The 14,625-nt window shown below is 40.9% G+C and overlaps 1 protein-coding gene across 2 annotated transcripts in view; it reads left to right on the forward strand.

Annotated features, from left to right (window-relative positions):
* The window catches only part of LOC135479324 (uncharacterized), a 59,440-nt gene extending 51,320 nt beyond the window's left edge, over window positions 1-8,120 (forward strand). For both annotated transcript variants that reach the window (XM_064759146.1, XM_064759147.1), the window contains one exon: window positions 6,178-8,120. In XM_064759146.1, the coding sequence (XP_064615216.1) occupies window positions 6,178-7,021 (844 nt within the window). In that variant the 3' untranslated portion in view covers window positions 7,022-8,120. The remainder of the gene's footprint in view (window positions 1-6,177) is intronic.
* Window positions 8,121-14,625: the final 6,505 nt, after the last annotated feature.

Below are 14,625 nucleotides of genomic sequence, written 5' to 3' on the forward strand. Positions count from 1 at the left end.
AATAAGTGTTGTCATGGGTTAAAACGAATCATTGGTAAGGCATGGTATTGCGTAACGTGTGGGAACAATAGCGAAATCATACGTGAATCCTGGCCGACAACACAAGCGGTCGTCTATCATTTACATTAATATCTTACGTTTTGCGGAAGTATAAACTGAAAGTCACATTTTGTATATATTGATTTTATTGATTTGTGCATATCTGCGGGTACAAGAATTTTTCAGAAACTTACATTTGTGGTGGAGAGATTTTTCCACTCTACAGTGTCTACTACCAAAAAAATAAAAAATTTCAGTATGACCAGTCAGGAGTTTTCGATTTAATATTCTAAAGATCGCTTTTGTGCATGATTGCAACTTTGTAACCCGGAAAGGAAAGGAAGAGTAAAACAGAACTGGGAAAGGAAGAGTAAAACAGAACTGGAAAATGAAGTGGCCTTACGAGTGTGTCAGGAGATGCCACTTACAACTATAGTCAGTTGCGCTTCTTGAGATGCACAGTTTCATGCACTGGGGCAGCTTCTATGTCTTCCTTTGTGGCAGCCACACGTTAAACGTAACAGTGTGAGTAAACGTAACTGTCAGTGACTGTACAATTTAAAGACAAATACCTGCGATGTCATCTCTTCCTCTACAGTTCAGGCCTTCATTCGACAAAACAAATTCTGAAAGACCAGTTGGGAGGCCTACGTGGCCGAGGCAGGTAGCACACCAGCGCGGCACAATGACCCAGGAGCATCCCGCCAATGCGGTCTTCGTAAGTTCGTGTTTATCTCACGCTGGATTCCTCTCTGGCAATACATGGGAAGATCAACATTCGGATGGTCGTTTGTTTCCCCCGGGCTCTGCCCGGTTTTTCTCCGACCACAATGCAGGCCGCCGTCGTATATGTGAAATATTCTTGAATACGGCGTAAAACACCAATCAAAAAAAAAACTAAATAAATCAAAGACCACTTAGCATTACAGTCTCTGAAAAAGTTACACTGAAGACGGGTTACCTAGAAGCAGATGTAGTCTGAATGGATTGAAAATACATACCACTCATATTCCTATGTGTATCAAGCAATTGCATTTACGGTGATTTGGCGATTAACTTGACACGTCTTGAACAACGTAACTGCATTCCTTACCCATTAAACATTTACAATCTCAAAAGCAAATTGGTGCCGTTTTGTAAAAATGTGTCTATGTAGCTCGCGGTTTAAACAACAAAGTGGACAATTTGGTATACTTCAAAAGTTTAAGGTTATATGAAAATAATATTTTAAGGTACACATTAATGCTCCTGAGGAAATTTGTTACAGTTAATATGTACCTGTGGTACACATCCTGTGAATTTTTTGTACACAACTGCTTTTAGAAAGTAAAGGGGCATTTTGGAGAAATAAGAGGCATGAACTGGAATATCCCTTACTGGGTTTTTCTTTCATTTATTTGATTTGATTGATGTTTTACTCCGTACTCAAGAATATTTCACTTATATACGACTGCAAAGAGGCTAGCCTGCCTGCTTCAAGAACCATGTGATTTTAGGTCAGACCATTGTACTGTTCCTTTGAGAAAAGCGATGCTTGCGGGAAACCTTAAAACAGACAGATGTATTATCTCCTTCGCCAGACTATAATGGTCTATCGGTTACCCCTGGAGAAGGCGGTGATGGACGATGTGTCATGGCCGTCATTCATGGCCGAGTGTATGCGGAGATATACCGCGCGGTTGCCAAGAGACGCAGTTTTAGACGTGACCGTGATTTGTCAGTATTGGGCGATGTACATTGGCGTATTGGGAGCAACTTGTGGCAGAGATTACCCGGGAAAGTATGAGACTGGTTCGTAAGATTCGGTCTCCAAGTCAGACGGTGTAGAGCACAGGGTATCAAAATGTAACAAACTAATCTCAGATCGCTCTGTCAGCCGGTAAAACGGTCTGTCGGTCAAATACTTGACATTTTATCCTGTAACAAGATCCAGTCGTTTAACCAGGGTTTTAGATCAAGACTGCAGAATGTCTATTTTATTAATTGTTCCCACGGGCCCTCGTGTCCTGTACGCTTTCTTCCTACCAAAATCCAAAATACCGTGTAAAACACCAATCAAATAAATAAATAAATAAAGGTTTCCACAAGTCAGTTTATGACTCTATCGGGTTGTATTTTTATATCAAAACTGGTCAAAATGTTTTTTTTTTTTGAAAGGACAAAGTCTCAATCCTTCTAGCGTGGTTGTTATAATATTTATTTATTTATTTATTTATTTATTTATTTATTTATTTATTTATTTATTTATTTATTTATTTGATTGGTCTTATACGCCTGTTATAAGGTAATATAAAAGGTAACGTTTTGGTAAATAAACATACTAGAACGTAAATAAACGCAACAGAAATGTACAGGTACATTAGTATTAGTGGTTATAACAGTAAAACTAGACGGACCAATTGCTATAGTACAAATATCATTACCGTTCTTTTATTATTTTGGTATTTTTTATCACAATGATTGTAGACAAATCATCCTCATTATAATGAATGTAGACAAATCAGTATCGTTATAATTGCTACATGTGAATCATTTTCATAATAACGATTGTAGAAAAATCATTATCATCATAAAGATTGTAAGCGATTGATTATAATCATAATGATTATAGACAGCTACATCACCCACCAAACAAATGCAAAACTTAGTTCATACCTCGTATCATTTATTGGATACATTGTATGGGAAGCTGTCTTAAGAGGCTTTCTGTCGCTAGTAGTGAAGGCACCTCCTGGGTGGAGACTGGAATTTGGATGTCACGTGTCTCCCCACCCCTTCCTCTCTATATCCCCCCACTCAACCTAACTCTAATTCAAGCACCGTTACAGTATTGGTACCAGTTCAATAAATGCCTGTAAGGGGACATTTTAGAGCTTTTAAACCCTGTAGTCGCGCTCACATTGTTCGTGCAAATTGACATTAGTCTTATAATTACCGGTAGTTTCGTTGCCAGGTTCGTGGAAGAGTTAAGTTTTGCGAAGATAGCCAAGTCGATTGTGCATTTACGCCGAAAAGTTCACCCCAGCACAGTCCATGGCCCAATCAATCAATCAGCCAAGCAGTCAGGTGGTTCCTGGTTTTAATGAAATAATCGATCGGCAAATACTTGATTGGATAAGTCAATCAATCGATGAGAGACAACATCGATTTTTGTAAGAGACGTTCTCGGCATGCTAGAAAACTGTGTATACCCTTCGTATGGTATATGCTCAGTACCGAAACAAACGGCGTATAGGGAGGAAGTAATGCCGGTTCTTATCTCCTCGGAGGCACACAAATTGGCAATTACAGCTATACTCAGACGACTTACTCGCTTCGTTAAAAGCTGTAGAGCACACCCACAGAAAACCAGGCACAAGATGCTATTTAACGAACCACAGTGTTGCCACTTCGGTGAACTTCGGCGTTTTCCGGCGATCCTCATTTACCGGCTGCCACGGAACTGGTGTGCTATTTATAGCCGCTGCTTACGTATGCACATATACAATGTTCCATTACAGAACAGGGGTAGCAATTCTAGCTTATAACTGGTTTATAACTTCTTTATATTATTTATTCGATTTTTCCTGAACGCCCTACAAAAGAATTTGTCACCATTTTTTATGGATAGAGGAAAGCAGCAGACCTGCTCACATCTGACGTGGAGATATACACGCGATACTGGTGGACGACAAGTAGTCAACTAACGCTAGGTTACACAAATGGTCACAAACGCTTATTGTCAACAATAATCAATGAGAGCGGGGCATTCCATACAAATTCTCTATCCAAGGCCGGTGTTGAACCCACGCCTCTTGTCTAGTGGTAATTAAAAGGCAAACAACTCAACCACTCACCCACGGTTCACCCCTCCTTTAATGCCAGGAAACTATAGCCTGATCACTAAACAATTTCCGGACAATTTCCGGAATACGGTGATTGATCTAAAATTCTTCAGAAATGTGCAGTTTAGAGGCAAATAAAATATTACATAAAATTACTCCTTTTAAGGTATCATCCAGCCAAACCCCAAAACACGTTTTTCATGTTTAATTTTATAATATAATAATAATTTTATATATATATATATATATTGTCAGTTTCAGGATGCTAGCGGACGGAAAGGTCACCAGATTCATTTTTCTTTTTCAAACATGGGCTACATTAATGTAATGTTTCACCGAAATAGAAACCAATAGTATCCCAGCATCAAGTCAGTTGTTATGTACACTGAAATTAAAATTGTGTCGCAGTATTATCAGTTCCTCAGTCCGAAGGATGGCAATTCCAGCTTTCTATTTCCCTTAAAAATAAAACTAGTTTACATGTACAGCCAAGACATTCGTATATTCATTTATGTATTTGGGTGGTGTTTTACGCCGTACTCAAGAATATTTCACTTATACAACGGCGGCAAAATTTATGGTGGGAGAAAACCGGGCAGAGCTCGGGGAAACCAACTACTATCAGCAGGTTGCCCCGAGGAAATCCAGGCTGCTGGAAGGCCTGCCCACCTGTCGGAGAGGAAGCCAACAGGAGCTGGAATTGAACGCACAGCGACCCCATGGATGAGAGGCCATTGCACCCCACTGGCCCGTTAACCACCTCAGTCACGAAAACTCCCCTCCTCTCCTCCCTCTAAGCCATTTGGCACACCTAGAAATGGTGTACTTATTTTTTCATTAGGTTATTCCCCATTCAGAGTTTAATTTTCCTGTCTTTTCCAGCATCGTCGCAATTTGGCCACTCTAGTCATAAATGTCCCTAAGTTTACCGATTCAGCGTACTAAACCGTCATTACTAGTGCTGACTCGACACAGCAGCCGCAGTTTCGTGGGACATTAGTCGTAATTCTAGTTGACAGCTGAAACAACGACCTCATCCACCATACGTCTTTAGTCAACAGCAATTAGAAGTCAAGGTCGAATTAGCTATCGGGGGTTCACAGGCGGTTAAACAGAGAAGTCATGTTTAACACGAGTTAATTAGTGATATTAGTAAACGCTGTAATTTTGGGGTGTTTATGATTAACGGATAAAGCAAGGCGTTGATCATTTCGGCTACCTACGGTAGTTTTAACATGCATTAGAACTTGGTATAGGATTTATGTGTGACTCTTTAAAGAAGCCCTTTGATGTAGAGAGTATCTAATTTATACTGTAGGCCGACTAGGCGCTTAAGCATACATGTATGTAAGTGAAATGTAAGTGTATAGAAAGAAGATATATTTTAAAAGTATTTTTCCATCTAATATATAATTTTGTAAGAACGCACATCAGCAAAAAGGGCAGGGGTTTTGTCTTTACATGAAATGCTGCGGGGTTTCAATTAATTTACGAAAATTACTTTTAACTGAACCTCTACAAAATTTTTGCGTTGTATTAATATAATTTGTGTGCTATAATAATGGAATAATTCGCAGCAATAACCCAATGTATTCTGGCGTCTAGTGTATTGAGTATTGAAAATAAATTGTCCCTTTTCCTCACCACTTGCGTGTATATAAATGCGGAAGTTTGCCTTTACTTTCGAATGTCGACAATTTTTTGTGTATCCTCTTCAACTCCCCGAAAAACACAAACTTGAAACGGAATGAAATCCAGCACTTATTCAACAGAACAGGATTAAAATTTGCCCCAAAATATACACCAAAAAATACTTTTTCAACGTGCAAATACTGTTTTTCTATTATTTCTTTAATCACTTTTTCTGTGAAGTCTCTTCCGTGGTACCGTTTTTGTAAGATTTATGTCGTATTATAAACATACACATGAAAAAAATACAAAGAGTAATAAGTCATGTCTCATCCCTGCAATTTGACTATTACCATTTACTTAATTGAACTTCTTCCGTGGTAATATCAGTGGGCTAAAGGATAATATTTCAACCCTATCTTTTAGTGAAATGAAAACATACAAGGTGATACACAAATGGTAAAATTTGTTAATTTACAGTGATTTTTAAAACCCTTTTATATTAACATGACCAGGTGAATGCGCTGTCGTATATGCTTTTTGTCCGACTTGATTTTCTGGCCAGTAAACATTGTGGCAATGTCGAATGTCACTTTAAGCGCAAAAGCTAGGAATGAAAAGGTTACGCTTCCTGGGACAACAGTTGAAGTCTTTGTCCTAATTTATTTATTTCTTTTTCTTTCAGATCTTCTGAAGAAGTTAAATCCAGTGATGAACTCAATCCAAAAAGTCGGCAAAGTCGTGAGTTACATTATCAATTTCCGGAAGATGAAGCGGCCGTTGATAGCGTTGAGAACGCTAAGCACGATAAACGTTACATCGACCCCCTAGCGAGTGGGCTTGTTGGCAAAAGAGAGTTTGATCCCCTTGCTAGCGGACTTTTAGGTAAACGCCCTATTGATTCTCTTGCAAGTGGACTTGTTGGGAAGAGATTCGTGGATCCTTTGGCCAGTGGACTAGTTGGGAAACGCTTCGTGGATCCTTTGGCCAGTGGACTAGTTGGAAAACGATTTGTAGATCCTTTGGCCAGTGGACTTGTTGGGAAACGATTTGTAGATCCTTTGGCCAGTGGACTAGTTGGGAAACGATTTGTAGATCCTTTGGCCAGTGGACTTGTTGGGAAACGATTCGTGGATCCTTTGGCCAGTGGACTAGTTGGGAAACGATTTGTAGATCCTTTGGCCAGTGGACTTGTTGGGAAACGATTCGTGGATCCTTTGGCCAGTGGACTTGTTGGAAAACGATTTGTAGATCCTTTGGCCAGTGGACTAGTTGGCAAGCGATATGTAGATCCTTTGGCCAGTGGACTTGTTGGGAAACGATTCGTGGATCCTTTGGCCAGTGGACTTGTTGGCAAGCGATTTGTAGATCCTTTGGCCAGTGGACTTGTTGGGAAACGATTCGTGGATCCTTTGGCCAGTGGTCTTGTTGGCAAACGATTTGTAGATCCTTTGGCCAGTGGACTTGTTGGCAAGCGACAGGTCGACAGCCTCGCTAGTGGGCTAATTGGCAAGCGTGCTGACCAGTAATTTTGCTGGTCGTCTGACAATTTCCAAAATTGTCTCACTTAATGCGCTTACAGACATCTAAACGTTATATTTCACATTTTTGGACCAACTAACAATTTAATGCAACTCTCCCCATGTGATACACTCAAGTTTCAAAACAAACAGACGCCTCCTGCAAAATTATTGAAATGTTGAAATATTTTTTTCATTGACCACTCTATCTTAATCCTTAGTAATGTTCATCATTTGTTCAAGTTCGTGCAATAAAGGCTTGTCTTTTGTTATCAGCCGCTTACATCTTTAACAATCTACGTTATCCCCAGACATTATCTGATTGATTACCATAGTGATATGACGGTCTATTAGAGTTAGACACAAAGGACTTGTCTTACTCGGCTATCACGACGCCGGGTCCAGTGCATTTACCAAGGTGATATACATCTTCGTTATTTGTTACGCCAGACGCAAGTTACCATAGTTTCGTAAATGGACTCCAGGAAATAGTTCGTAATGGGAAGCATCGTCCAAATTCGCTATCTTGGCTGATTATTTACAAAACAGTGAACAATGATCAAAGCTCAGGTGTTCAACAATGCATACAATCGCAAACCCAAACACTTTTGATGTGCAAATGTAGTAAAAACGTTAGAAGACCCAAACTAGGTCACTAAAGCAACTGACCGTGAATAAATAACTTATCAAAGTGTCAAAACAGCAGTATTGCCAAGTTAGCCTTAATTTGATTGTTGCTGAAGGCCATACTCAATTTTATGGGTGTAGAAAACTGGAGCGCCCGGTGTCAACCACGGACCTTTGGTAAACTACTGTAGATCCTTTCCACATGATGTGCACACCATATTTGTGGAAAAGAAGTGCTCTTCAACGAACGCGAAATTGTGGAAACGGCCGCACCAGCTTGGGAATTAGGGGAATCTACAAATTCCCTGCCCAAACCCGGTATTGATCCCGCACCGCGTGCGATTGAAATTTAAGTGTCTATATTCACTAGAAGGCGGCACATTCCTTGTTTGCTTATCTGTACGATAGGAGTTTAACATGGCCTTGCAGTGGGCGGATCATGTTGCACCAATGGGAGACTCGAGGACGAGCTGCACAGAAGGCCCAAAATGACAGCGGAACGTATCGTTTCCCTCTGTGACGTTGCAGGGCGTGTGTACTTCATACACTTTACGAGCAGACGTACACCGATAATTGTGACGTAATAAAGGAAAGAACATGAGTTCACAGCTTTGGTCTTGATACAGGCAGGAAGGAGGTTTACGACTTCCTTACTGTACCGATATTGTCTCACATATGTACCCATATATTTATGACAGGCCAGACGCCCGGATGGAGCCCAACGCCTTTCATACATGTACCAAGCATCACTTCTCATACAGAGACAGTACTGATACTGGACCGACCAGAATTATTAGACCACTGACTTATATTGATGGGGGAGCTCCGTGGCCGAGGGGCTTTGTAAGGCAGTGCGGCGCATTGACACAGAAGCCGTTCACAATGCGTTCAAGTCCAGTTCCTGTTGGCTTCCTCTCCGATCTTGCGTGGGAAGGTCTGCCAGCAACATGCGGGTGGTCGTGGGTTTCCCCAGGGCTCTGCCCGGTTTCCACTCACCGTAATGCTGGCCGCCGTCGTATAAATGAAATATTCTTGAGTACGGCATAAAACACCAGTCAAATAAATGAATTGCGGGTGGCCTGGACTCGCCCTGGCACAAGAAGACACGGTATATGTACACCATTATGGTTTATGACTGAAACCAGCAATTGGACATCCAATTGGACATTGAGCAGGTAATTTTGTATTCATAAATCTATGATAAGCACCTTACAAGATAGCTGACAGCTAAGCATTTTAGCAAGTAACTCAGCTGGCATACTGTGTTTCAAACTTTCATAGAACCTGTTGTGACGCCGTTCTGCCTCAGTATTAGGGTGCAGCCACCTACGACATGGAAAGCCACTGTCTCCATGGATGTACCCACAGACAGCACCGTTTTCCATCATATCCCAAACGTAGAACATGTCCACCCTTCAATAATGTTTACCCTTTTTCCACCATGGAGACATATGACAGGGTCATCAATGTAATGATGCCCGCTTCTGTTTACATAGTCCACATTATTCCCATGTGGGGAAGCCAGTGTACATGTGTTCCATCAACACACCCAGTTACTGCGGGAGAATGGCGGATTCTTCAACTATCTTCCAATATCCCTTTCATTCGGAAATCGGTCGAAATCATTTATCTTCTACATGCAGTCGGTTGTAAAACATGAAGAGGATCACCCACGACAGAATGAAATGTCCCTGTGGCATAATACTGTAAAGTAATAAGGACCTGTTGGCAGAAAAGCTTGGTTTCTCATTGTTGGATGTTCAATTGCCGTTTTCACTAAACACGCAATGAACCATGATATCAATCCGGTTTAGTCTGTCTCTGAAAACATGGTCTCTACTCGTTAAGGGGCCAGTTCAGATATGCGTCTTGCCATGTTTCCTGTGTAAGGTGTAAATCAATTTTTTTGGTTGTTAACCAGTGAGTTAGAGTCACCCCAGATCAACTCTGGTGTAGCAGCCAAATAAGCCTACCAAAGATTTATGAATATCAGATAGCTTCCAGTTAGGCTTAGCTATCAAAAAGGCCAATTTAGCAGACTGCTAGGCTTAGCAGCCTTTTATGAAAATGGACCCAGGTACACGCACTAAATAAACCCCAAGCCTGAAACTAACAGTCGAACCAGCGAGAGCTAACTTTGATCATGCGCCCTCATCGTTCAAGGGCCTAACACTCCTAGTCTGACGATGCTCCAACCGCCTAAGCTAGACACGTTTTCATTGTAAAGCATGATGATACAATAAGCTAATTATACAATAAGCTGTTTTACTAGTCTTTCAATTTCAACTCTAAGGATTCCTTCGTCGTCATATGACGGCATTAAACCCCGTGCACTCACTCATCCTATTTTGGCAATTGATTCAAACCCAGCAGTGGTATTGAAACGTTTTTGTATCTTTGAACGTCAGTTATAATTCCGGCTCAGTCATATTAGATTCATGTCTATATTACACATTTTACATAAATAATTAATGCTTTACATGAGTAACTTGCTATAGTGCCGTGGTTTATCCCTGGCACTCTACCTACAAAACTAACAGCAGTTGAAAAATTGCTGAAGGTTTCTTCAAATATGACGGCGGATGGAAGGAACAATAGTGCCCAAAGTAAACCACCTACCTTTGTCGGATACCTGACAAATACAGTCAATGCCATTACCTTAGACTACAAAGCATTGTGCTATGGGACAGGACGTGCGGGTTCAAACCTGGATTTTGACAATTTGTACACTAACCTGCTCAAACTGCCTATATGGCCTTGATGACAATAAGCGATCGACGACGCCAGTACGGCCGTTTGGCCGAAGTTCGTCAGTAAGGATGGACCCCCGGTTTCCTTCACTCACAGAACTCACCGCTAAGGTGCAAGTGAATATTCATCGAGTATGACATTAAACAACACTCAAATAAATAAATAAATACATTATCGATAAGACACTTGAATACGTAGCCAAAGAGATACTAACATTAAAAATTCCTCTCCGTACGTCGTTCGTGGGAAGATCTGGCAGTCACCTGCGGATGGTCGCTGATATCCCCCAAGCTCTGCACGGTTTCTTTCCACTGTGCTACGGTTTCTTCCCAAAAGTTCGTAAATCAGTTTTTGACCGAGCCACGGAGCCCCCCCCCCCCCCACCCCCTCCACTAAGAAAGTATATAATTTACAAAACTAGGACGGAATCATGTAAAGAGAAGCAATCAACAGTTTTCAATGGCTGTAGAAAAGCGCAAGGTAAGTCCTAGACGACTGAGTGAAATCGGTATGCAAATCGTGGACCATGCTAGTATACAATGTCAAAGAAAACCAACATCGACAACAACATCAACAATAAAATTTCCTGTCGTTCGTAGATCTGCTAGCTTACCTGATAATGGTCGTGTGTTTGCCCGCTATGTTGCCTTCACAATGCTGGCCGACGTCGTGCAACATATGAGTACGGCTATATTCCAGAAAAGCTAATACTCGGTATATAATTTCTTCCGTCCATTGCGGGTTAAAATCCGTTAATTCTAAGATTGCGTTTTAACTAGTCTCGCCTTACATTTTTCTCTGCATAATACTCTTGTATATGCCCGGGTGTTACAGATGGGCCATGTGTCCCAGAGGCCACATTCCCAGCATAAAACCCTCACCTCATAAGACAGAAACAATTTTGAAAGCGACATTATGCCCTAAACGAAGAAACAAACGCCCATTGCTATGCCAAAAGACTGAATGTAGCACAGGCCTTTCATCATAAAACTCACGCCTGCCCAAAGTTTAGACAATTTCCATCGTTCCAAACATGCATCTGTACACCAAAAATGACTGGCTGGTAGCAAAGAAAGAATATACATCCTAAAATACACGGAACTATACTATATAGGAAATGCAAATTGGGAACGGATTCCATATGGCCTAGTTTAGCAAAACAAGTCGTTCCCTCTCGCCTATCTGCAATACACGGACATTTATGTAACAGAAGAGAGAGAAAAAAAATTCCAAATAATATTTCACCACACACATGGATATAAGTAAAATCTCTGTCCAGCAGGGTATAAATCAATTAACCAATCAGAATTAACTTGCCTTACCGTTTTGACCAACCGAATTTCGTTGACGTATTTGAAAGTTTTTAATGGTTACGCTGTACCAGACTCTGCGCTTGGTGCCAGGTAAAACCAGAAAACCCTACGTTTTACGAGGCTAAGTTAAAACAGGCTCCAAATACAGGTGTTAATTTCTCCATAACAACAGAAACCACATATGTTCATTTCGTCTCTTCCTTATTATCACTTGTCTGGCATACTTCTCACAAGAAATGCTTTATAAAAGGCTTTTGTCGAACACTCGACAACAGAACTTGACGGAATTCCGACGTTCAAACACAGGTAATGCCAACTGTTTACAGGTAACTTTGGAATATTTACTTACCTTTCTTGTTTAATATTCGCCAGGTTCTCTATTGGACCGAACTTTTTCTGACGCTTCAAGTGTTTTTCTTTCATATCTATACATACGTCTATATTTGTTTGTAAGGGTTGTGCTTATTTTCACGTTTTTCTTTACAGCTATCGTTTTATTGTTCTGATACGTTAATTGTCCATACCCTTACTCCCTTTTGTGTTAGCCTTCCATAAGTCATAAATTTATAAAAAAAAATGCACATTATGTTATATTCACACTGAAATACCGAGCATAATATTACATCTATAATAAGAAAAATAGTGATCGACGACAAGTGCTCTGAAATAGAATTTAGATCTCATCTCGGCATAACTTCATGCCAAGGTTTAACCGATACAAACAGATATCTACATTTATTTACGCAAAAAGTATGATTTCAGTACAAACAAAAATTAATACGGAATCTCTCTCAAGTAGTAGTTGTTCTGCAAAGGGAATTCGACAGCTCACACTACTATGCAGGACGCCCTCCTTAGTAATGCAGCAATCCGCATTTTAAATATGCCAAAAAATGACAAACTAACCACTTTACGAAGTCTATGGTTTTCATATTAAGACAAACGTTAACCAAAGCAAAATTTTGACAACACTTTTGAAAGACGCCGCTAAAAATGCCAGTAAGAATATTTATATATTATACATGTATATTTTCAAACAAAAAATTAAAAACACAACGTCACATCGCCAAAAATGACGATTTTTCATCCAGAGTACTTTATGCCGACATATACTCTCCCAAAAAAGAAACGCAACATCCCCCCCAAAAGATCAATCATAAATTCTTCAAAAAATTGGCGTGATTGAGACATGACAACATGATCATATTATAATGTAAATGTACGATAATTGAATTTAAACACCAGATAGTGTCTGTTGGTCACACGTGACTTAAGGGCCGGCCTTTGTGTAACGCTGAGCGAGGGATTCGTAGAGAAAAACTTAGGACAGTTGCACCTGCGAATCATGCCGTATTTTTAAGCGGATTTAATGGGTATAAAAGACACATAACCGTTCCGTTGAATTCAGTCACTAAGTTGCTTCTCCAACCTGCCAAGATATGCCAAGACTAGACACCGCTACCCGGAACATCGTCATTGGTCGACTCCTCGCCGGTGAATCACAGAATGCAGTCGCTAGACTTTATCATGTTCACCGGAGCACGATTTCCCGGCTCTGGCAACGGTACCAGCAATCCGGTTCAACAGCTGACCGTCAACGTTATGGCCGACCTAGGGTCACAACAGCAGCCCAAGACCGTTACATCCGGTTACTTCATCTCAGAAACCGAACCGTAACAGCAACAGAAACAGCATCAAATGTCCCAGGTCTCCGACGAATATCGGCACAGACAGTCAGGAACCATCTCCGTGAAAACGGCTTACGTCCCAGACGTCCTTACTTTGGCGTAGTACTGAGACAACAGTATCGACGCGCAAGGGTACGATGGTGCAACAGATTAAGGGACTGGAATCTGCGAAATTGGAGGCGAGTCTGGTTCAGCGATGAATCCAGATTCATGCTGGAGAAAAGAGATGGCCGTACACGCGTCTACAGACGCCGAAATGAGAGGTTCGCAAGGAACTGCCTCCTTGAAGTCGACAATTTCGGTGGAGGAAGTGTGATGGTGTGGGGTGCCATATCATACGCCCGAAAATCTCAACTGGTGCACATCCCAGGCAACGTTAACGCCGCTCGATACAGAGATGAGGTTTTGACGCCACACATGCTGCCCATAATGGACCTTCGTAGGGAAGTTTTTCAGCACGACAACGCTCGGCCGCATACAGCTCGTGCTACGGTTGACTTTCTGGAGAACCAGAACGTAACAGTGCTGCCCTGGCCGTCCAAATAACCAGATTTGAACCCAATAGAACATTTGTGGGATGACTTGGGAAAACGCTTGCGCAGTCGTCATCCAGCGCCCCAAACTCAGCAAGAAGTGCTGCAGGCTCTTGACCAAGAATGGAGAAGAATTCCGCAAAACCGTATTCGCCGATTGATCATGTCTATGCCGAGACGGATTCGCGCTGTGTTACGGGTTAATGGTGGGCATAGCAGATAGTGACTTTGCAGTGACGTCATCTGAGTGCTATGGACTTTAATGTGATAAATTTTGACATTGTAATTAACTTAAAAGTCTGAACAACCAGTGTGGAAAATTTCAGTGTGATGTGATGCTTATTTTTGTATTTAAGATGATGTTGAAAAATTCATATTTGGATAAAACGAATCGGATGTTGCGTTTCTTTTTTGGGAGAGTATATTATTCGGCAACCATCCACTATGGCAATAAAAATTTAGGGGCTCCTGGACCAAGATTTGTTCTTCTGATTCCTTAATGTGCAGAATTGTGATCGGAATCTGAAATTTGCACTTGCTACTTTGTAGACTGTGTTTACGATCTAAAATTTCACTGATTTTAAAATTTAAGACTTATGTGTAAGTTGATTTTGCAGTATCATTCCATGGCTTTTTTTTTAACTATTTTTCTTATACCAGACATTTATGTTCTAGGGAAAGGAAAGGCTGTCGAGATACAA

This window comes from Liolophura sinensis, chromosome 12 (assembly GCF_032854445.1).
Source record: "Liolophura sinensis isolate JHLJ2023 chromosome 12, CUHK_Ljap_v2, whole genome shotgun sequence".
In the NCBI taxonomy this organism is placed as follows: Eukaryota; Metazoa; Mollusca; class Polyplacophora; order Chitonida; family Chitonidae; genus Liolophura; species Liolophura sinensis.